The sequence below is a fragment of the Manihot esculenta genome, chromosome 18 (assembly GCF_001659605.2).
Source record: "Manihot esculenta cultivar AM560-2 chromosome 18, M.esculenta_v8, whole genome shotgun sequence".
NCBI classification, from domain to species: Eukaryota; Viridiplantae; Streptophyta; class Magnoliopsida; order Malpighiales; family Euphorbiaceae; genus Manihot; species Manihot esculenta.
In genome coordinates, this window is record NC_035178.2 from 5343489 (window position 1) to 5369064 (window position 25576).

At 34.7% G+C, this 25576-nt stretch overlaps 1 protein-coding gene across 2 annotated transcripts; it reads right to left on the bottom strand.

Moving 5' to 3' along the window:
- Positions 1 to 3766: 3766 nt before the first annotated feature.
- LOC110605852 (rho GTPase-activating protein REN1) lies at positions 3767 to 17689 on the bottom strand. 2 transcript variants are annotated; one of them, XM_043953414.1, is made up of 24 exons: positions 17518 to 17689; positions 17311 to 17416; positions 17094 to 17177; positions 16590 to 16626; positions 15576 to 15652; positions 15328 to 15398; positions 15136 to 15214; positions 14554 to 14716; positions 13966 to 14085; positions 13142 to 13219; positions 12773 to 12828; positions 12616 to 12685; positions 11524 to 11608; positions 10850 to 11093; positions 10050 to 10259; positions 9487 to 9921; positions 9298 to 9347; positions 7747 to 7807; positions 7576 to 7659; positions 6147 to 6260; positions 5895 to 6064; positions 5682 to 5742; positions 4883 to 5014; positions 3767 to 4686 (listed from the first exon to the last, which is right to left on the bottom strand). In XM_043953414.1, the coding sequence occupies exons 2-24, from the start codon at positions 17347 to 17349 to the stop codon at positions 4369 to 4371; spliced, it is 2838 nt and encodes a 945-aa protein (XP_043809349.1). In that variant the 5' UTR covers positions 17350 to 17416; positions 17518 to 17689; the 3' UTR covers positions 3767 to 4368. The 2 variants fall into 2 exon arrangements, with proteins under 2 accessions (XP_043809349.1, XP_043809350.1); XM_043953415.1 differs by having other exon boundaries at positions 9487 to 9915; positions 17518 to 17686.
- Between the last annotated feature and the right edge of the window lie 7887 nt (positions 17690 to 25576).

The following is a 25576-nucleotide window of genomic DNA, read 5'->3' on the forward strand; positions in this document are numbered from 1 at the left end:
TTAAAGGCCCCCATTTGAAATACAACTTGGTGAATTTCCTCCTCCGATACAGGAAAGCAGAGAGCTTCATTCATTTCTGGTGTTACTGTTACTAGAATAGAAAGCAAATCTGAGTCATTTCTCATACATCGTCCAACTGTGAAAAGATTTTGGAAGAACAAAATAGCCTCGTCTTTTATCATAGATACATTATGGATCCAGATTCCTTCCTGATTATAGATTCCTCCAATATGGTTCCTTGCTCGTCTGGTAGAAGTTGATTGATGAAAAAATCGAGTGTTTTTGTCTCCATAGGTTAGCTACGATACCCTTGATTTCTGGAACCAAAAGATTTATTCTTATTGATAATAGAAATTAAGCTCCTTCTTTAAAGCCAGAGTTTCCCCTTCAGAGAGCCGAAAAAAGGGAGATGATTGAGCCAATTCCAGAGTTTTTGAAAGCTGTTTGATCCGCATAACTGAGTTTCTAACTAATCTTTTGTGCCGCATCGATAGCTCCTTGCTACAGAATATAAGCTTCTCATGCATAGAAGCAGAGGAAAGGTTGCTGGAGTGCCACTCTATTAATAACTTCTGAACGCTTAGGACACCTCAAATAAAAAATGAAAGGTGGATGCTGTGTAAGATGTCTGTAATGCAGAGAAAGAAAGAGTGGTCTATGGTCAGAACCTTTAAATGGTCCATGTTGGAGAAAAGAATTAGGAAATGCCATCCTCCATTCAACATTACTGATAGCCTTGTCTATGCGCTCCATAATTCTAGCTTGGCCCCTTTGCATATTCGACCAGGTGAATTTGTTTCCTGAGAACACGAGTTCTGACAAAGAAAGATCAAAGAGAAACTCATCATACTCAGCTGCTATTCTTCTATTAATTGGTTTCTGACCCCATTTGTCCTTCCATTTGTTGCATATGTTTAAATCACCCATGATCAATTATGGACATCCCGGAATATCCATTTCCCTAATTTCCCTAACAAAATCAATTTTGTTTTGTTCAACAGGTTCCCCCTAAACAAAAGATGCATGCTAATCCCATTGATCCTTCACCAAAATATCAATCTATCTTTTAGATGTGCTCAAGGTCGGGACATTTACTTCTTCTTTCCACTAAACCTCCTGATAAACCTTCAGGATCGACATAAGCAGACTTAGCGAAGCCAAACTTTACCCTCCAAAGCTCTAAAAAATATATTTTCTTTTTACTTTCCGCTAGAAAAATCATCCAGAGCTTAAAAGACAAAACATGCTCCCTTAGAGGTTGATTGTCAGGGACTGCCCGAAACCTCGACAATTCCACGCAAGGATATTCATTGTTGTTCTGGTGGCTTTAGGCTAGCGACTGAAGCCTCAGCTTAATTCTTTCTATAAAAAAATGCTCCCTCTCCTTCTTCTGATCTCCCTCCCTTAGAGTTTGTACAGGTTTTAAGCTTTTGGTGTTTCTTATGAGAGTGGAAAGGTTTGCCTTTGGATTCTATTTGATCCACATTGAAATGTTGTTTAGAGAAAGATAAGGGTATGTCTTGGTTAGTGGTAATCTTTAGGCTCCGGCTTAGGGGAGGAGAACATGCATCAATCCTGGTTAGATCCAAAACAGAATTTCTTGTGGGGATATAGATTTATTTGCCAATAATCTCGGCCCACGATTTGTTATAAATGATATCCATAGGCCAATTGGTTAAAACAGTTAAGAGCTCTAAAGAAAAAGTTTCTTTAAATTTCTTAAACGCTTCTGAACGAAAAGGATAAAGTTTTCTCTTAAGAGAAGGTGTAGGTTCATTTGGGTCACAAGAGAATTCTGAGCTTACAACAGAGTCTATGGGTTGAGAAGAGAGGATATTTTTTGCTGGGGTAAAAGAAGTGGTTTTTTATAATCTATTTCTTCAAACCACTGCCAAATAGAGTTTAATTCTCATTTAAGACTCTGTTATTTTAAAATATTTTTTATATTTTTTTGACGTTTACATCATTCAAAAAATGTAATTAATAAAAAATATTTTTTTAATAAAAAATAAAGTTATTTTCTATATTTTAAGATACTTTTACAGATAAATGTGTTAATAAATTTTATTTTTTAAATTATAATCAATTAATAAAAAATAACTTATTTAAATTATAATCAATTAATAAAAAATAACTTATTTCGTTGAAAAATATTTTTCACGTAAATTATTTTTTATAAATAAATATAAATTAAATTATTAGATTAATTTGAAAAATATTTTCTAAATATAAATTATTTTTTAAAAAATAAATAGAGACTAAAATTGTTAGATTAATTCTTACATTTATATATATCCACCATTTATGATTATATAATATATTTTATCAATAGTATAATACTAGCTTATAAGTTATCGTAAAAAAATTTCCAGCTTTTAGTTATTTAGGTTTCTAAAGAAAATTTATTAGGAATATCCATCACTGCCCTAATTAATGAAATAAGGGCTAAATCCCATGGGAATGAGCTCTAGTTTATTCCAAAAATGGAAACCCTAAACCTAAACTTAAACTCCGTCAATTGGAAATATAATTGTGACACGTTAACTTAAAAAATGATTAAAGATGAGATTTTGGCATTTAACAACTTAAATAAATAAACTAAAATTATATATATATAATCAAATATTTTTTATATTATTTTAATCATGAAAAAATAGTATCAAAGTCACTTGGCCTTTAGCTAAGTTCAAAATAAAGTTGCTTAAAGAAAATATCAAACTGAAGTTTTTCATTAAATTAATCAATAATTTATAATATAACATTCTTTACATTTTAAGGATTAGTTTTTTCTTTTGCATTAATTTTTATTTCAATTAAGGAAGGAAAAGAAATTGTGAAAGAAAACGAGGTAAAGAACTTGTGTTTTATTTTGTTTGATAACTGAAAACCTGCCATTGCAAATTAATAAAACTTTCTTTGAGTGTGTAAGTAATGAGATTTTAACAATTTTAAATTATTAAAATAAAATAAATTTAAAATTAAGAGACGATTGGCATAATTATGCCCAACGCTTGGGTAAATTAAGAAATTATTCTAAGAATTTTAATTTATTGGTGTATCATCTATGCTGACTATGAATAATTCGTTATAGCCTCCCTTTAGTTCATGGTAAATAATTTATATATAAAAAATATTTTTAAAAAACTTATCAATATTTTTTATTTTTTATAATTGCTAATAAGTTTATATGTAAAGAAATTTAATAATATTAATCAAATTCCTAAAATCATATTTAAAAAATATTTAATTTCTCTTAAGAATAATTTAATTTTCTTTTAATGAAGAAAATACTTTTGACGATTTAAAAAAAAAGATATTTCAAAATACTAAAAAAATAAGTAAAATATTTTTCAAAATACTTTTCATAAAATAAAAGTAACTCTAATACGAGTTTCGCAGTTTACAACAGTGAATGTTATAAAATACCATTGGAATTATTTTAAATTATCACAATTTCGACAAACGTCAGTGTTACCTCGCTCTTTGAGCAGCAGTTCTCGTTCTCAAACTCAAAAAACTGTAAATTCTCGGCTCCGGTCAGCCGCTTTTCTGAGTCTTGTTTCGTGGAATCTGCGAACAGCAAGTGGAAATAGGAATGCCGTTTAGGACTTTAAACAATCGGCCAATGCTAGAAAATCAATAAAATTTGGCATTTTGATTCTTCTCTATGGAAGACGACGGGCGTTGAGTTCCATCAACCATAATTTTTACACTAATAACTCGGGGGGAAAAGGTTGAAGAATAAACTGACTGATGTTGCTAAAACTTGCAGAAATGGGGTAATGAAACTCATCTATTCAAATGATTTATAGGACAATGGGTGAATGTAAATTAGACCCTCAATACAATAGGTGAAGGCTTGAATCCAGGTCATGTACAAGCACACTGGCCAAGTAACTCTAATAGTCTAAATTACATTAAAAACTGCGTTTATCCATACAAAGAATATGTCAGAGTCCTGCTTTGTCTATAAAGCAGCAGCTTTTAACTTGCAAGCAATTCAACATGTACAACTCAACTTACACCAAGGAGATGGTTGATATGTACATCCTGGGTTTAAGAGGCCTCAGGACTTTGAGCAGATTCTTCATTATGGATATCGAGCACCTTGAAGCATTGCCATTTCCATTTACAAGTATCATAATCCATCTACACAATTGCTGAGGAAGGACATAAACAATGCTTTTTTGGGCAAAAAAAAATGATAATCATTTAGCATCAACTGGAGTGTTCCTTGGAGTCACCTGTACTTGAGGTTAATTCTTCAACTTTGCCAGAATTATGAGATCCATGACCTTCAGATTTTGCTGTCGGATCTTGGAGATGTTGACTTAACGAAGATTTTCCCTCATCTAGGTGAATATCAGATCATCTAGATTTTTCAGAATTTTTATGTGATTGACCTTCAGTTGCCAGTCCTTTTTCTGCATTTAGAAGGAAATGAGAGCTCTCTGATCCTCTACCATTTTCTGGATTTTGAGCAGAATGAACTTCTACACCTTGGTTCTTGTCCAAGGTTTGCGATGATTGACGGACCTCCGATCCTTTAGCTTTATTACTGTTAGTAACGAAAGGTCGGACTTTATCCAAATTTTGGAGTTCATTGGCCAGCTGGTTTCGCCGCTCCTTCAGAAAATTGAGTCGGGTTGTCAACTTTGACAGCGCATTAGTTGTAGAATTCGCTACCTGTTGTGCACACAGTTATAACTTGCACGAGTATGTATAGAACTAATAGTTCCAATAAAAGTCGTGAATTTCTTTCCAGCCAACTTGGCTGAAATATGTAATTAATGCAATGGTTCTGAGAAAGTAGAAATTTTTTATGCCAGAAGTTTCTCCCACAAGATGTTCCATTTCCCCAAAACAATTAGAAACTATTTACCTCGCTTCTTGAGATGATGATCTTCTTGGAGTTGGCTGAAGACTTGGAGTTGCTGCTACGTGCTGGTTCTGGCTGTTGGTTTGAAGGCGCAGGCTTGCTTGGTAAATTAGTTGATTCATCTGCACAGATATCCTGTCATACCAACTATTACTGTTAACTCATGCACATTATCAGAGTGGCTTTTCATTGACGACCTAAGAAACTTCTTTATGTTCATTAATCAATCTAATAAAATCAACCACAAGCTTATTTTTCAGTATATAGAACAAATGTGCTTGTTCATCCATGACTAAGACAACAAGGAAATTAAGGCCATTCTATGTGCAACCCAACTGTGAAAGGACAGTCTTAATAAATCCTGACTGTCAACCCAACTGTGGAAGGACAGTCCTTACAAATCTTTGCTGTCTTAAAGTACTAGTAATTACCCATAAAAGCCTTCTCTCTCTCTCTCTCTCTCAAAATGCTTCTCTAGTTATTAGGCTTTCTTACGAGAACACACGTGATTTGTAGTTGATCTTCCTAGCATATAACCAACAGGATTTTAGAGTTTGTTGAGTCAATATCTTAATCAAAGCTTCTTAGCAAGCTATTAGAGATGATAGGTGCTAAGGTAAAGTCGGTCTTTAACGTTTATCTTTTTTGTTTTATCTTGATAAAACAATAGAAAATTGGCAGTCAGCCAAATATGCAACTTCCACCAACTAGTTAAGGATTCAAAATTGTTGTATAGTGATCACACTTCTCTCTGTCTGTCTCTCATGCATATAAGCAAATGCAAGCTTACAAAATTGCTTACCTTGTTTGGAGACTTTCCAAGATTTGAAGCAGCATTAGCATCATCTCTCTGTTTATCTTTCCTGTAAGCAAACACAGTGAAAAGAAGTTAAAGTACATATACATCGTTGCTGTTTCTTCTTGTTATTTTCTGTTTTTCCAAAGGTCAATGCTGTAGATTCTTCCTCTCTCCCCCATCACACATCATGTATTTGAAGCCATACTGATACTATACCACTTTGCTTGATGATTTGAAGTCTGCATTGGCTGATTGCTTGAATCATGTGTGGAGCTATTGTTTTGTTCAATCTGTTGACTCAGCTGCAGACTGAGATTATCAACCTTCTGCTTCAAATAGGAGACATCTGCCTCTCCTTGACTTATTTCCTCAAGATCGGCCTTCATCTGTCGCACAGTTGCAAAGGTAAGAATTTGGGGCATGATGAAAAAAAAAATTACAATGAGCATTTATCAGAGTTAAACTCACTTTTTCATCAATTATAGCTGGAAGAGATTGGTGCGCCTGCGATGTGTTAAGTCCTGCTTCCAGAACCATCCTCTTATCTCTCTCCCTTTGCAGCTCTTCCCGTAGTCTTGCCACCTATACATATATTTAACATCTACCATCACAATTACACTTACTCACCAATGTCAATATTATGGTGTAAAAATCCTGAAAAGAACATTCAGCTAAGCACAGTTGTAAAATGGAGAATTGAAATCGAGAATCAAATCAAATAGTAAAATTTATTACAACTTTTGAAAAAGTAATTAAAAATAATATATATACATTTAATAAATATGTTTTTTATTAACTTTGTTAAAAGATATTAAACATCCAATTATATATATATATAAATCCAAAATCCTGTACTAAACTGGCTTTGTTGTGGCCAACCAAAGAGTATCAAACTGAGCAAGCTAAAATTTTAGAATAAAATAACTAGAACAATCTTAGGCCATTTGCCCTTTCTTTTTTCATTAATTTGCTATCATTCTTGGGCCTTTTGCCTTTTCCCTTCTCTCTCTCTTTTTTTTTTTTTTAATTTGGCCATTCATTGCCATTCTCTTTCTGAATTGATGAATTTAATGATTCCCAACAATTTTCACTATTCACCTTTTATTTGTGATTCTTGTCCGATTTTAGCTACTTACTATTCACCCATTAGATTCGCATTGTTAGGCTAGTGATTCAATGCAATTCATATGACTTGTATTGAGAATTCTACTGTTCAAATGACACTGACTAATTGCATATGCTTTACCTGACGAGAACTTGGGAAAAAATTTACATGCAAGGGAATAATAACAACACAGTTAGATTGTAGCCAACTTTGAATATCTGTCTCCAGGCATAAAGTAATGACAACATATCCTATTTTGCATATCTCTTAGCCTGCAAATATATTCTAGTGCTAGTATTACTGAAACTTAATCAGTGCAACTTCAATCAAGTCCACGCTGAAAAGGTAAAATGAAGTTACTGAGAGTTACAGTTTTCCTTTTCTACATTCTTTTATAATCTAAAACATGGATTTGCCATTGCACCACCATTTTCAAGGAGGGAAAATTAATGAAAAGCATCCAATAGAAATCATGTGCTGATGTTTTTGGCCTTGCTTAAATATTGCACCAAATTCTTACTTCTATGTAGCCAAACTGAGGTAACTTCCTAGTTCTTTCACACTAATACTATCATCAGAAGTAGATCTAATTCTGCTTCCTTTGGCACATTTCCTACCCAGGCCAACAAAGGGAGGGCAAAATAAAGAAAAGCAAAAGATTTTTCGGATAAAAAAAAAATAAAAGGTAATGAATTTTCGCCCCTTTGAAATAGGTAAGGAACAAAATAGGAAGAAGGGAGGAACCAATGAAAAAACATGAAAGATAAATGAATTCTCCAATACAGAACATACATCTTGCTCAAGAGCTAGACGGCGCTCATGCAACGCCTTCTTTCGTTTTTCCAAGTTGGTTTGGAGAACTGCATTACCTTTAACCTGTAAGGGAAAAATCAAATAATTGTGAAACCCCCTAAAAACCTTCAATATTGACAACAAGAAAGAGGCACCACTTGAAATATGCACCTCATCAGAAATTCTATGTTGCAAGTCAAATTTAGTAGCCTCCAGCTTCCGGATTTCAACTCTACATCAGGTCAATTCTAATATCAATTAAAAAAATTTCTATATTTTGAGGAAAAAAAAAGTGTAATATGCTTTAATGTTGCTGCATCATTAAATCCTGCAAGAAGATGGATAACAGTTTATACTTGATAGTACTGGGAATGTAACCATCCCAAGTTAATTGACTCAAAGCTAGACAACCACAAAGGTGAGAGTTACCTAACTACAATAAAGTAATTACGAAGGGAATTGCAAATTTATTAACTAATAAATAAAAGAACCGAATGGTGATAGCACTAGTGTAAAAAGAGAGGGATAATTTGGATTGAAGAGGGAGAAATATCCAAATTTTCACTAAAATACCATAAGAACTAACAACAATAATAGCTAAGCATCAACCCCTAAACTAGTTAAGGTGGGCCATATGATCCTTTTTTTTGACATCCATCCAGTTGTCTCCAAGTCCGTGTCAATATATAAAACTTGTAAATTCTTAATACCACTTTCCTCCATGTTATCTCAGGGTTTTCCCTTCCCCTTCCTCTTCTCACTCCTTCCCTACTAATTTATCACACTTTTTAACTAGAACATTTAATGCTCTATATTGGACATGATCAAACCACAACATATGTTACATCTATTATTTGTTGAATGTGATTATTCCTGAGCTTATTTATCATCATGTTACGAGACATCTACCTTATCTGAATTTCTGTCAAACTCATTCTGGATATGTTATACTTTAGATGCCTAATATTCAGTCCATGCAACATAATGGTCTAACCACATTCCTATAGAACACTTTGTTATGGATCCTAGAATTGCATATTATATCCATTATACTCATCCATTTTATCCATCTTGTATTAATATCTGGGTATATCCTCATCTGGAGCTTCATTCTTATGTGCGATAGAATCTAAATATTTGAATTAATTGCATTTAGGCACCAAAATTCCATTCAAATGAACCTCACTTACATTTCTTCACTATCATAAGAACTAATTGACAAAAAAAAGGATAACATAATTAGAAACCCCAATCAATACTTCGGATAAAGGGGACGATAAACTATTAGTACCTTTTCAAATAAGGTCCCAAAATTTATTGCTTATACATCTATTTTGCCTTGTTTAACTTGGAATGTTTTCTTCTTCTTTTGAACAATATAAAACAACAAAAAAAAAGAATTCATCCAAATATAACATCTTTCTCCTCATATTTAAGGATTCAAAGTTATTCTATAATGGTCACTTCTCCATCTAACTCTCATGCATGCATATAATGCATGCTGGCACTAGTTAGACCAACTAAGACTTATGTCTAACGCATTTCATATTTGCTCTTCAATGGAAAACCTAAACGAATTAAAGCTCATCTACTCAGTAATGGTCTCAAGAATATGGTAGACAATTTTCATGGTAGAAGGATGCAAAAATTAATATAATAACATACCATAAGCCCATTTTATGTGAAAATATGTGTTGTGTGAATGAAGTTAGCAATACTTACTCATCCTCAGAATCAAAATCAATGGATCCCATAGAACGATTCTTCTTTGCCTGAATCGTGTCCAAAGGAAGGGAAGGGAAGGGAAAAGGAAGCTTAGATTACTGATAGCACACGCATCTATAATGTCTTGATAAGAGAAAATGACCATTAATGAAACCCAAACCACATTATAGACATAGATATACTCACAGAGATTCGGTCCAAAATGGTTGCAGGCTTATGCTCCTGTTCATTAGACACGCTCACAGATTTTTGCACACAAGCGGAGGGATCTCCGGTTTGCATTTTCTTTGTTTCTATAGGAAAATCTCTTGTTACTTGCTGCATTTTCTTTGTTTCTATAGGAAATTCTCTTGATACTTGCTGCATTTTCTTTGTTTCTATAGGAAATTCTCTTGATACTTGCTGCATTTTCTTTGTTTCTATAGGAAAATCTCTTGATACTTGGTCTAACTTGATGGTTTGTGTTGCCAAATTATTGTTATTTACACCCAATATATTCTCATTCCTTTTTACATCATGATGTGAAGGTAATGAAGTTTGAACTGAATTTGACAACTTTTCTTCAACTCGACAATCATTATCTACAAAAGGGGAGTTGGAACCATGATCATCACCCTGCATCTTAGAAGTAACTAAGGTAAGTATTCTGCACATTTATTGCCTTAAAGATCCAATACACTCATTAACCATGTTTCATGTGTACATGTAAATTGTGTAGACGCTTATTCTAGAAAATACAGCCAACATACCTTATTGTCACACATATAATTGTCCCCAGATTCACTACTCTCAGTTCCAGTTGATGCATTGCCTCTCTCATCATCAGAATATGCATCAGACCCTTCTGATACATCATCTCGTTCATCATCTTCATGGGATGCATCATCATCTGTTACCTCTTCATCCTCACTTTCACACTCTTCCGAGTCAGAGTATAATCCAGGGGCCATAACAGCTTCCTGAAGAAGCTATATGAACTCAAAAGAAGCATAAAGGAAAGCCTTGTAGATGAAGTAAACAATGTAATATGAAGAAAGAATTGTCAAATTTCTTCAACATATATTTTGATATTTTTGTCATATTTTGGTTTTTTTACCAATAGCACACCAATAATGGCCTATATCTTGCATTCATTTGCACTATAAGGCTGCCATAGCTTGTCAAATGTATACACTTTTTTTTTCCTCCTTAAGTCAGTTAATCTGTGGTAATTAATGTAAAGAGATAAGAACAACAGTTTCCATCCCTAAACAGACTTCAGAATTTTCACGACTTTACATGGTATTAATACAAAGGGAACAATGAAAAATCTATTGAGCTTCACTCAACACCCCCTCCTGATGCCTGCCTGTCCCTCCATATTCATTTTAGCCCTTATGGTATTCCAAAAATGATTCAAACATAGTTAATGCCTAGATATTGCAAATCCTAGTCAACACCCTAAGTAGAAAGGAAACTGTTCCAAATTTAGACATCAGCATGCTTTCCACGATAATAAAAAATTAATATAAGAAGTGATACAAAATAAATAAATAGAATTATAGCTTACACTGAATATATCATCATACTCCTCCATTAATGTGATCACAATGGCTTGAGCATGGTTAGCTGCAGCAGCTGCTTGCAAAAGTTGCATGGAACCATCACCTCCCACATCAAAATCATTTTCAATTTCACATTCACCAGATAGAAGGGGTCGAAGAAGTAAAGGCGCCATACAAGCAGCTACAGCTGAAGTGCTCATTCGATTCACAGCTTTGTGGGAAGCCACAGTTTGCATCATCAATAAAATTCTGAACACAAAATAATAGTAATAATAAATCAATAAATCAATCAATCAATCAATCAACAACATATGCTGAAAAGGAAAAAGACATAAATCATTAAAAAATGTTAGGTAAATCTAAAACAATTTTATATTCATTCCTAATAATAAGACATTCATATGATGCAGATTTATAATCCAAATGACTAAAATTAAGTCTACTAAGATTATAATGCAAAAAGGAAAAGGATAGCTGAAATACTTAGAAACATCCCCTTTCAATCCTGCCTTCCATTTCATGTACATAGACTTGGAAGCATAGATAGATCTTAATATTTGGTATTCTTTTGGTCAAAGGATTTGAAACCTTTAGGTCCAAGAACGCAAGAAAACTAGAGATATTGCAAGCAAGAAGGAATGTTACACACTTGAATACAGATAAAAATCACATCAACTACCTTTGCAATAAGCGACGATTTGGTTCAGGGAAGGTTTCTAATATTGCTACTCGCATGGCGTTAACTCGATTGCCTCTATCTTTTCCTGAACATTGTAATAAAAGTGATCAAATAATGGGATAATGGATATTGAAAAATATTTCAGCAACTGAAACAGCCAAACATAATGTCACAAGAATAAAATGCTAAAGCAGATTTCCTTGACTCATTTCCACTGAATTCTTCAAGAAGCTTACCAATTCCGCACAGAAAGAGTAGCAGCATATCAAGAAATGCTTAAGGTATATCACCATAAATTTCCAGCAAGTTCCTTTCAAATAACTTGTGTTGCCCCTCACTACCACAATTTACCAAAACAATAATATTGGAAAGGATTCAACCTTTGACTGGATTATTTAACATAGTCATAAATCCAAGAACTTTTTGTTTTAATATAAAAAAGATCAAATTGTTCAAGATGGATTACTAATCAAATCTTTGCGGTTTTTAAACTATGAGCTTTTCACCATCATTTCGAAATATACCATCCAGGCATACCCTTCCCTTTAAAACAAGAATGAAAAGCTAATGGTGCACAAGCATAATCTAATCAATCACAGATTGCATATTAATGAAACTGAATAAATATGCCAATATAACAAACCCAACCCAATATATGCTATATTGAGGTATCTACACAGATAATAAAAAAGGATTTAGTTAGACAGAACTGGGATAGACATGCCCGTGTTTTATGATTTTCTATGCATAACACTTAGACAAATCTGTATTCCACTTACTCTCCAACATAATTGGATAACATAGCAATTATTTGTCAAAGGCATGAAAAATCAAGAGGAGGACATGGAGCTTTACAGAGTTCAACATATTTTCTTATGTTACGAAACCAAAAACATCGTTTTTCATTGAATCTAATCTGACTAACAATTTGAACTGCAATCCTGCTCAAAAGAGAAATATATGTTTATTTTCCAATTGGCATACTTGTGATACTTCCAATTCACATTGAAGTATAACATGCACAGCTAATAGATAAAGCAACATAATATCAGACGAACATAAAAAAAATTGCACATTTCCCAACACACTTACGAAATGCTTCTAGCAGAGCATTGCAGCAAGATGCAGGGACTGGAGAGGATGGTAACTCACGGAGGAAAAACTAGAAGATTGCAAGAAAATTGAATAAGTGATTGACTTATAGAATGCTGTACCATGCATTCATTGTGACTTTAAAAAAAGGAAATACCTTGACACAATCACCAATTACATGTCCATCTTCTTCTGCAGAGAACTCTGATTTTCCTGTATCATAAAGTATGACCCAAACCTTTCAAATATAAAAGGGTAACTCAGAAGTATAAGTATTTCCAATGTAAGACCACCATGTTACTGCCTTCTGTATCAATACTACTCCACAAACAGAGAGTGCGTTGCTAATTAATTACCATCTTAACATTGTATGTTTGCAGCCAACTGTTACATATCGATTCAAGGAAAAGAATATCTAAACACTAATTTTTAAATTGGTCTAAAATCTGAATGCGAAAAAAGACTGTCTACATCAATTGTCTTATATAAACAAACAAGAGGTATTACAAATGAATTTGGAAAAAACCTTGTTCATATTCCCGAATTCGACACGAAACATCATCAACAGCCGCAGCTTGCCGTAAGATTCCTTCCACCTTGACTCCTGTTTATTACTTTAAAAGTGGTAAGATTCAACAACTAGGAAAAGAAACAAATTTCTCAATATTTTACCAATGACAGAGGAAGTTCCCCAACTCACTAGAGATCTTGGTAGGTGAAGAAAAGACCTCAACATGAAAGCATTTATCTTAACAAACTTTGAAAGGTAAAATAGATCATAAGGAAATTTGGAAAATGGAAATTACAGGATCCTGTATGAGATCCTTCTTTGTTTATCTCAAAAATAAAAATGAATATAAAAAGAAAGAAAGTTCTTGTTTTCTTCAAAGGAATTCAAAAACTAGAAGAGTCTAAAGAAAGCAATTTTAAGTCAACCTACAGCTATCAAATTACATGCGTACTTTTGAGGTAGCCTGAAAGTTGATAACCAAGGGGAAAAAATCTCTTTTACAAGAAAACAACAGAGACTGTACATGGGGACAAGGCAGGATCAACCACCAAACCATATCAGCTGGCAAAAGTAAGTACATACCTTGGCGTGGGGATGAGGGGATTTACCATAGCACGAGAGTTGCTTAAAAAAGTCTCATCCAATAGCATGTTATATAAACCAATAGCACATTTCAGATATCGCATGCAAGCACAAGAAGGAAAGATATCCAGCCCATACAATAGGAAACTTTTCATATTCGGTGGAGGAAATGCAAATGATAGTAAATCAGTCATACAAAAACATTTTAAAATACTACTAAACAGTATCACAAACAAGCATGGGAAAGGAAAACCTACCATGTTCTTCTATATATTTAAGAGCTTTTTCCAGGAAAGACGGAGATCCATCAACATCTTCTAGAGCAAGTAAAACCGGTCTGCCAATGACTAAAGGTTTCATGGGCACTTTATCCTTAACTGCAGAGGGAGAAAACAAAGCATCAGAATCCCCATTAAGCAAAAACTGGAAGAGAAGAAAGGTTTTCCTTGCCCAAGTGTAAAAGAACTCATGCTACAATTAATACTCTAAAAGAACTATGCATGCCCAATAATTCAGCTGTGGTGGACACCAATTATCATAATAAAATATAAAAAAAAATGGAAGACTAAAGGTCATGGGAGAACACCAAAAGTAAAACTACTAGCAAAACTGGCATAATAGTTTCCTTGCCTTGCATTTAAGTGACATAGTAAAACATCAGGTCTTTTGAAATAATTATCACTGATTGCCTCCAAAAATTTTTCAATAGCTTATCACATTTTGCTGTGTGAAAATCTAAGATCTCAGTACATCTAATAAAAAATTTTTAAGTCATGTGAGAATCTCAAATACACAACTTTACAGTGGCAAGTAGTAATCAAAACAGACACACAAGACAAACTTACATGTTACTGCGCAGTGGTCTACAGAATTAGAACAATCAGTTCCATCATTCTGATCGTTCTTGAAGATACCATTTTGCCCCATCACAAGAGCAGCATTTGGTGCTTGTGCCAGAGCACTCTCAAGAGCAGTTTTCCACTCATATAAATCTTCTAAAGTTTCAGCCTTCAAGACAAGCAAAAACACCATATATCGATGGTAGGTAACAAAGTTTCAGCAAGGAAATAATAGATAGTGGAGAAAAAAGCTCCTAATTTTCATTTAAAGTTACCACATTTGCTTGATTGGTGATTGCTTTGACCACTCAAAACTAACATCAATTCTTTTACCCCCACAAGCCCTCTTGATGAAAATGTTATTCATAGAATTGAAAGCCAATTCAACGTTCACTAATCATTTCCACCAAACCACTAGTTCCTAAAGAGAATGTAATGAAGCACAGAGTTCAGAGTTCTTACTTCCCTGACTTTTTTGACAGGATTTTAATTTAAAGCAAACCCCAGCGTGGCTTACTTGTTTGATTTTGTGAACAATGATACAGCAAAGCAATCTCAAGAGGCACAAATGAAGAAATAGATAGCCACCTTAAGTGTGAAAGTTCGCCCATCACGACCATCAGGAAAGAGAACAGTCAAGAGTCTTTTTTCTGATTTCACAATCACACTAGAAATCATCCAAAGAGAGCACTATGAAGTAAGTAAACTAAACTCACTTCCCTTGCGGAAACAACTATGACAAGCAAACAGAGATTACATCATTTGAAAAAGCAAGCTAACCTGCCTGAATTGTTGAGGTCAATACCACCAAGAGTCAAGTTCGCTTCACTCCCTTTTTGAGTAACAGCACTCTGAAAAGTTCAATTATATAGTAGGTCAACCTTATAAAACAATAAAATTGCAACCAGCCTGCAGAAAGAGTGGATGGGAATAATTTTCCATAATTACAGTAATATATTCTGTTGTCCACAGAACATGCATGTGCAAATTAAAAATATCCCAAATTGCTGGTATGCAGAACTACTTACTGGATCACTTCTGAAGAAAACTAGTGATGTCCGTGTGAGAATAAACCACCGCTTTTTCCAAGATGTCCAACCAATTCCTGCATAAAGTTTATAAATTATAATTGTGGACTGGCCATGATCCTCACAGAAGTAACAAGAGACGCATCTTAAATGTTCACTATATACTATATAGTTACCAAAGAAACCAATAAAATTCAAACAGCTCATACCTCATAGCATGTTTTACATAACTCAACTCCAATGAGTCACTAAAACTGAACATCAAGAGCATGTTTTATCCAAAGAAACATTTATCTCCAGCATACATGTCTATAGACAGCATCAAAAAGAAGGGAAAGGCCATATAAAATATATGAATGTGTAAATAGCAACAAAATCCAGTCCATGTGCCTCAGATCCCCAAGCTTTAATTAAATTCAATTACTATACCATTCCAAACAACAAGAACTGACCACTTTAAAAAAGAAAAAAGTTTTAATTTAAAGTCAAGAGTTTTGACTCATTAAAACAACCTCTCTATTAAAAAGCAGAGAGAGAACCTTCTTCACTAGGGACACCCTTAATATGATCTTGTCAAAATTCATAAAGAATGCGAGTTTTTAAAGAACAGTAAATTATCTATATACCTTCTTTCTTTCTCCACTATTTCTTCATCTAAAAAACCAAATTTGCCCCTGAACTATATAATAGGGATAAAAAAAAAAACAAATTTCATTTTTCGGTCCAAATGACTCTTAAATTCTTACAAGTGCATCTTATTTGGCTTTTAATAATAGTTCAAGGGTATGTTTAGACTGAAAAATTAAATTTGACATTTTTTATCCCCTACTATATAGTTAGGAGGCAAACTTGAACTTTTTGCCTAATTTCTTTCCATGTCAATGAATTGCATAGCAGGATATATAAACATCAAATATGTTATACACGTTAGCTCAGGAAGCATCATGAATTATGTCATCTTATCAGTAAGTGTAAGAATTAAGAAAATATATAAACAAAAGATTTCGAACGCACCTTTAGATGATATAAAAAGAGGCCCACTTTTTAAAACCTGCAATAAAGATCACATACATCAGACTGCAAACAGACCAAGCGCTTCAAAACGAGAGATTGCAAATCAGAATTAAAAATAACCAACAGACACAGAAAAAATCTAGAAAAAAGACATTTTACTATGAATTGTAGCAAATAAAATCCTACAGCTTAGTATTACGTTCTTAGAAAGCACTACATAGACAATGGCGTGCTTGAACGCGAGCAACTATCATCAAACTTTGTTTTCATATTACTATAAAAGATTACTTATAATTTTCCATGCATAATACATCTCATTATAAGATTAGAGAAAGCGAAAGAAAGAAGAAAAAAAAATCTATGCCAATTACAAACAGTCCAATCAATAATGGTGATAATTCAATAATAATGACGATGATCATGGGATCGATTATCATGAGGATCCCGTGAGCAAATTCAGAGACAATATTTTTCAAAAGAAGAAAAAAAAAAAGGGCAAATCACCGTATTTCCAGCCCGATTAGAAACATTATCAGACTGTCCCTGCGGCGGCGTTCCAGCAGGAGATAAAGCCGCGCTGCCATCTCCCTACGCAAAACCGCAGACGCAAATCAATCGCGATCATTGAATGCATTGAAATTTGACTTGAAATGTAGCTGCCAGAACATTGAAAAAGAGCGATTATATTATCTAATATGCATAATTTTGCATCACATTGTACCAGAGACGGTTCTGAGTTGGCGTTCCTGTTGGTAATCATCGCTTGATCCACAAATCACACAAAATCACATCTCAGTTAAGATCATTTAACCAAATAAACTCTGAACCTGCAACGACACCACATGGCCATACTGATCAAGCAGAAACTCAATTTCACAGGGAAAATAGATAGCTAAAAATTGTTGAAAATTGAGAATAATGTATGTACCTGGTTTGGATAGAGAGAGCAAGGGAGGAAAAGGATAAAGAGAAGGAGAAGGAAGCGTAAAGATAGAAAGAGAAGAAAGAGTTTTCTAAGAAAATTTCTGTGGTGGAGGTGGTGGCGGCATTTTTTTTCTTTTACAGAAACAGAGAGAAATTATTTTTCTCCAACGGAAACCCGGTGGTCAAGCAAAAAGCTTCCCCAAAGATGGCGGGGCCTCTCCAACATTCTGCACTTGTACACGTCATCCGTATTCTTAGTTAGCGGGGAAATTCTTAGTTTATAATTGGATTTACATATTTAATTAATGAAAAATACTATGCTATAATTTTTTTTTTGAAAGCAAATACTATACTATAATTTTAAATACAAAATAACTATTTTTTACGTGTCAATAATATATCAAATATATAAAATTAATTAGCATATGATTTGGTTGTTTTTATTCTGAGAGAACGTGTTGGACGGAAAATATGGAAGATGAAGGGGAACGGGGGGTACTTTTATGTTATTTCAACTCATGTCACTGTCTGTCTGTCTGTCTAGTTTCTTGCAAACTCTTCTCATTCCTTCCTACTGTACTCCATTACGTGTCAATTGTCATCACGTCTGTTTCCGTTCTAATAGACATTTTTATCCAAATATAATTTCATGGGCATTAATACGGCCCGATTCCAGTTTTCTTTTGGTTCTTTTGGGCTGAAACCACTAGTTTAATGGGTTCGACCCAATTTTAAATCGAAAATTGCTGCAGTTTAACATGATTTTTGTTCTAATTCTCGTTTGGTCTCGGTTTGAAATTTTTTAAATTTACAACAATATTAATCTTATATATATATATATATATTAAAATACATATATTTATAAAATTTTATATTTACAATACATCATTGGTTATTGTAAAAAAATACATGAAATCAATTTAATTCTTATAAAAAATATTGAATTGGTCCAATTTTAATTTGAAATGGATGGTATAAATCTTATTTTAGACCTTGCTATGTGGAAACTTGTAACTGGCCGCTCTACTTGATAATTACACTTCAGTTTATGAATTGAAACTATTTAATGTACCTATTTTAAATTTGATCAAACTAAATATAATTCGATTCACGATCTAAATTAGATTAGAGTTAAATTAAATCATATATAAACATTTATATGGTGTATATATATATATATACACACATAGGTCCATCACAGGTCAACTATTTCTTTATTCAAAAGACACCATACACGTATCTAAATACAACATCTTAAACAAGCCAAACAACCAATATGTGATCAAGAATATAAATTCAAAAAACATCAAACTCATGTCTATTATGGGTATCCCATTATTTATAGTAGACATCACGCTTAGCATTTTTTTTTCTCTAAAGATACGCTTAGAGAGTATATGAGAGGTTCAAAGGTAACAATATAACAACACAAAGTAAAAAGAGTGAGAAGTTTTCCTGAAAAAGGAAAGATAAAAGACTTTGGCGGTGGGGCTGCTTCACCTCGACACTCCCTATCGCTGTGGTTTTTTGCTATATAATTTTATTTTTGGGTCTCATGAAGTCTATATATTCGATGGTGAGATTTATGTATTTGGAATTTATTTGATTTGTATGTTTTGGTTTTGATTTGTTGGTGGTGGGGTTTTGCCTGTGTTGCTACCGTCGGTGGATTTGAAGGTGGTGAGTTTCAGCGTTAGAGCTATGAGATAACTCCTTAAACGGCTCCATGACTATATTAGACTAAAACTGCTATAGACCATCCTCTTACTCAATGATTATGGATATAAATTCATTCGAAATCCTAGATTTTATGGCTACGCTCGTGATGGTGCGATAGTATTGAAGCTTGATATTCTATTGGGTATATTTTTGTTCTGTTTGCTTCTTTTTGTCCTATTTGGTTGCTCTTATGATATTTATTGACTTCTTTTATGTTCATATGATCGTACAATTCGTTGTACAATCGGAGCGATCAGTCCGCATATCAAACTCAGAGTCAGATTTAGTGTATGAGTATAACTTTATTTTTATGAATTAGATTTATGAGAATTTATGGGTGGGTTTGATCTTCTGTTGCTCAATTATAAACGAGACTTATTCTTTGGGCCATTTCAATGCAATATGTCTGTATGTTCAAAATATAAAAAATAAAAAATAACAGTAAACCAAACCCAAAAAATAATAACTTATATAAACAACTAAACCTTAGGACATGAATGACAAATTGATCCATTTCAGATCCAAATTATACTTTACAAGTCACCCATCTCCATCTCTAAAGATACGGATCACTTATATCTTCGATGAGAATTCGGACTTCTCCTTGAAAAATTTACTTAAGCCTTAAAAATCCTATTAAAGAAACAAAGGAGAAGGGACTCAACAACTTCACAAGTCTATAACTCTAGAAAAAGAGAGAACAACAATTTAGTTTCTCAATCAGCATATGCATGGCGAGATTGAGTTGGCGACGATGGAAAGATGATACCATAGAAAGGGAAGGGAGACTCCACAGACACAATCGAATTCTCACCATCATGGCCAAGATTTTAATTTCAGCATATGCATGGTATACCATTTTAATTTCAATTTTTTTTATTATTTTGCATGTGGACCCCTCATATATTTGGGAAAAATTATTTTCCACACACTATAATGGAATTTTGTTATTTTTATACATTATTCTAAAATTATAAGCAATTATTGGTCTATTTTTGAAAGTCAACAAAAGAATAATTGCTGGCGATGATCCTGCTGGCCCTCCCAGCACGTACTGACAGTCGTGCCTCTCAAATCAATTGACTTGGAGAATGGCTCATTGCGCATCAGTCATGCCATTACTTTTGATGAATAATGATCCACTGTCCCAACAGGGGCCCGATCGTTCTAATCTAAATGGCATTTTTCGAAAATCAATTATACTAAAAAAATAAATAATATGCTCTAATTTTGTAATACTGAATTAGTTTACAAAATTTCAAATTTAAAGGTTGATAAAATAAAAAATCAAGATATTACAAGCAAATGAAAATAAAAACCAATAACGGTTGCAATATTAATTTACAAAATCTCTTTTTATATATGTATATATATAAACTAAGGGCAAATAATCAGTTTATAATATTAAGCCATCTAATCATTTAATGCAATTTCCTATCTTTTACTAATATTAAACCATCTGATTCCCTAAAAGTATTTTAAAAAATGACAAATAACAAAAATAAGATAATAAGATTTTTAAATATTTTTAAAAAATTTAAAATACAAATACATAATAACTATTCTCAATATATAAATTTAGTTTTTAATGCCTACAGACACCTGATTAAAGTGATTATATATTTTAAACTCATATAAATAGCATTCTGTTCAATGATTATCGAAAATATCTCATCCGCTGTTGTCGTTCCCAGTTGGCTGTCATTAGTCAGAAATAGAATATGGATTGTAATTGAAGCACTCCGCGTCAATTGGCCGCAGCTGAAGTTTAAGCAAAGGACGCGGATCGGCGGACGTATGCCTGAATTCAGAAATTTCCACTGCTGCAATTTATGCTTAGTGGACTTGGATACAAAAGTTGACAGATTGATTGATGAATAGAATAAGGGACGGCAACCTGATGAAAGTATTAACTCAGGGAGTAATAAGGACGAATCTACCCCTCAGGAGAGATAAGGATGCTGTGTTTAGGCTTGAGTAAGGGAGTGATAAGGTGTAATTTGTAAATAATGTTATTTGGATGAGTCTTTGTGGTTGAGATTCTTTGGGTGATCCGTTCTCTTTCAAGTGAGGTTTTTCATTATTTTTCTCCACTTTTCTAGCAAACTTAGTTATTAATCTTTTATTTAAGCTGAATGTATACTGATATTCTCATTCATGAAGTCTTCACATTAATAAAGAATACTTCTTCTTCACTTTGTTATTGTGGTATCAGAGCCAAACGATCTGCTCGCCATGGCTTCTACTCTAAATGTAGCCAATTTTGTAACCCTCAAACTCAAGCAATCAAACTATCCCTTGTGGAGAGAACAACTTTTGAGCTTAGCAGAAAGTCAAGAATTGTCAGATCACCTGACTACTGGCTTCCCTGAAGATCAAAAATTCGTTACCCCTCCCAACCCAATCCCAGAAAATTATCAACCACAACACTCAGACGTCTTCAAAGCATGGCAAAAGTCTGATAGATTACTTCGTGGGTGGATTTATGGCACCCTGAGCGAGGAATCACTCGGACTTGTCATCGGGCTAGAAACAGTTCGAGCTGTTTGGAATGCATTGAAGGATGCATATGCCCAAAATTCTCAAGAGAGGGAGTTTACTCTCAGACAGCAATTGACCTATTTTCGCAAAGAGGAAAATCGGTCCATCCCTGATCATCTGCGCTTGTTTAAAGAACTCTGCGATAGTTTAGCCGCAATCGGGAAAAAAGTACCGGACGAAGAAAAAGTCTTTTGTCTCCTCACAAGTCTGGGACCCCAGTACGAGACGTTTACTACGACGATGCTTAAACCACCGCGACCCAGTTTTAATGAACTGGTCTCTCAACTCAAGAACTTAGACCAGCGTCGACAGTGGTTCTCCACACAAAGCGAAACGGGTCTCGAACAAATCTCCCATGTCGCTTTTTATGGAAATCAAAGAAATTCTTCCAGTAAGTCTTCAAATCGGCAACCCAGGTTTAATTCCCAAGGGCGTGGTTTCCAAGCCCAGCAAACACAAAACTCTTTTTCAAACAAGGATTCATATTCTTCCCAACGACGACCTCCCCCGACAGGTCGTAGACGGATGACACAAGCAGAACGAGAGCAATACAAGAACGAAATATGCCAATACTGCAACAGAGAAGGTCATGTTGCGAAGATCTGCTGGTGGATTCCACAAGAAAAACAAAGCACACCTGCCCAAGCACTTTCGGCACTCACATTGATACAGACGTCATAGATACAGATTGGGTTGCAGACTCAGGGGCGTCAAACCATATGACAGGTAACAAAGGTTTATTACATAAATTAACAGACTATTATGGACCAGATTCCATAACCATCGGCGATGGAACATTCCTCTCCATCGATGGTGTTGGAAAGTCGTCTATAGAACAGAAACAAAAATTACCACTTTCAAATGTACTCTCTGTTCCAGCTCTTCAAAAAAATTTACTTTCTGTAAGTCAATTAACAGACGATTATGATGTGAATTGTGAATTTTCTAACGTTTCGGTTTCTGTTAAGGATCGACAGACGGGACAGGTACTGCTACAAGGGCCACGAAAAAATAACCTTTATATCTTGTCAGGAAACCCAAAAGCATATTTCTCCAAACGGTTTAGGGCTGGCACGGCGGACATATGGCATCAACGATTGGGACATCCACAATCTTCAGCGATTTCACTTTTGTTTAATAAGAACCTTATAGATGTCAAAGGTTCCTTGCATTCTAAATTATTATGTGATAGCTGTCAGTTAGGCAAGTTGAGCAAATTTTCTTTTAGTTTGTCTTCCAATAAACGTACCACTGTGTTTGAGAAAATCCATTGTGATTTATGGGGACCAGCCCCTGTTTTATCTTTTGCTAAGTTTAAATATTATGCTTGCTTGGTTGACGATTACTCTAAATACACTTGGCTAATACCACTAAAGAAAAAATCTGATTTTTTTGTTGCTTATAAAGCCTTTGAACAGTTTGTGCTACGACAATTTGGGAAGACAATCAAAGTATTTCATTCTGATGGTGGAGGTGAGTTTTTGAATAATGCATTGTCATCACATTTTCTTGCACAAGGTATAAAACACCAAGTGTCGTGTCCTCATACACCTGAGCAAACAGGTGCTGTCGAACGACGACACCGGTTTATTCGTGAATTAGGGATGACGATGATGTATCACAGTCATGTACCATTGTCTATGTGGGTAGATGCCTTTCAAACAGCAGTTTTTTTAATGAACAGGTTGCCTACTACTGTGCTAGGAAATGAAACACCATTTTTTAAATTGTTTGGCAATGATTTTGACTATAGCTCCCTACGTGTTTTTGGATCAAAGTGTTTTCCATATATATGGGACACAAGACGACATAAATTCGATCCCAAGTCTTGTTTATGTGTCTTTATAGGATATAGTGAAAAACACAAAGGTTACAAATGTTTCAACCCCAAAACTAAGAAAGTTATAATATCTCGACATGTGAGCTTTGATGAAAATGTGTTTCCTTATAAATCTGCATCTCCTAATAAACTGTTTGTTGATACACTTATGAATTCTTGGTTACCAGCTACTGGGATTACTGATTCTCCAATAAGTTCTGATGAAAGTGCAGGTTCAGCAGTGTTACCACTGTCAATTCCAGCAACACATGACAATCGGAGAATAGAACCTGTTGACTCTATGCCAGCAGATCAGCAGGGTACTGCAATTGACACTGCACAACAAACTGCGTCTGCACCAACTACAGAACAAAATACCGAACATGATCCAACAAGTGCCGATCCACAAGCAGCTCATCATTCACATTCTGATGCTGGTTCAAATGACGGACTGCCTCCAGAACAAATAGAACAGGAGCAGCAGTCTCCATCTCCGTTGTGTAGGTCCAATAGAGTTGCAGACACAGGCCAAAATACCTTAGCAGCAGAGGAAAACATTGGTGGACACACTGCTGTAACTACATCAGACTCGGCATCTCTGTCACCTTCAGCTACTGCACGAGTTTCTGGTACCTCAGTGAGTGATAGTGTTGACAGCAGTCTACAACCAGTTCAAACGGATCACAGTGAGATGCTTCCTGACGTTCGTTCAGCACCATTGGCTTCCGAACCAGCAGAACGGATACAGGCCGAAGCATTGCAGCCTCGTCACCCGATGGTCACCAGATCACAGGCTGGAATAGTGAAGCCAAACCCGAGGTATGCGTTACATGTGTCTATTTCACCCGATATACCTACAGAGCCAAAAACTGTTAAGAGTGCACTTGCACATCCAGGCTGGAAACAGGCTATGTTAGATGAGTATCAAGCTTTACAGACAAACCACACTTGGGAACTAGTTCCCCGACCATCGCATGTGAATATAATAGGGTGTAAATGGGTTTTTAAAACAAAATTACAATCTGATGGCCATTTGGATAGATTGAAAGCTAGACTAGTGGCCAAGGGGTTTCATCAACTCGATGGCATTGATTACATCGAAACCTACTCCCCTGTTATTAAACCTGGAACTATTCGCTTAGTTATTTCTGTTGCTCTAGTGGAAAATTGGCCAATTCGACAATTAGACGTAACAAATGCGTTTTTGCATGGGTTTATAACCGAGGATTTATATATGGATCAACCACCTGGAATGAAAGATCCAAAATATCCTGATTATGTCTGCAAGTTAAAACGTGCCTTGTATGGTCTAAAGCAGGCTCCGAGAGCTTGGTTTAATAGGTTGAGCTTGTTTTTAATTGATTATGGTTTTACTTGTAGTTTAGCTGATCCATCCTTGTTTGTTATGCATACAATCTCTGGAATATTGGTATTGTTAATTTACGTGGATGATATGTTGCTAACAGGATCTTCAACACCACTAGTTCAGAATTTTTTGCAGGTCTTAAGCAAAGAGTTTTCAATGAAAGACCTAGGACCATTGCATCATTTCCTAGGCATTCAGATTCAACCAACAGACACCGGGTTACATTTGAATCAAACCCGTTATGCCTATTCGATTTTGGAAAGAGCTCAGATGGTGGATTGCAAACCGCAGCCCACACCACTAGTTCAGCGAAATGATGCTGTTACAGACTCGACACCTGTCCCAGATCCTACCTTCTTTCGTGGGCTTGTGGGTTCGTTACAGTATTTGACACTAACCCGACCGGATTTGTCGTTTAGTGTCAACTATGTCTCTCAATTCATGCACAGTCCCACATTGTCTCACTTAAGAATTGTCCGCCGTATATTACGATATCTCAAAGGAACGATTCATTTTGGCTTATTATTTAATAAAGATACCTCACTTGTTCTTAGTGCCTTTTCAGATGCAGACTGGGCGGGCTGTCCAACCACACGGCGGTCAACTACAGGCTATTGT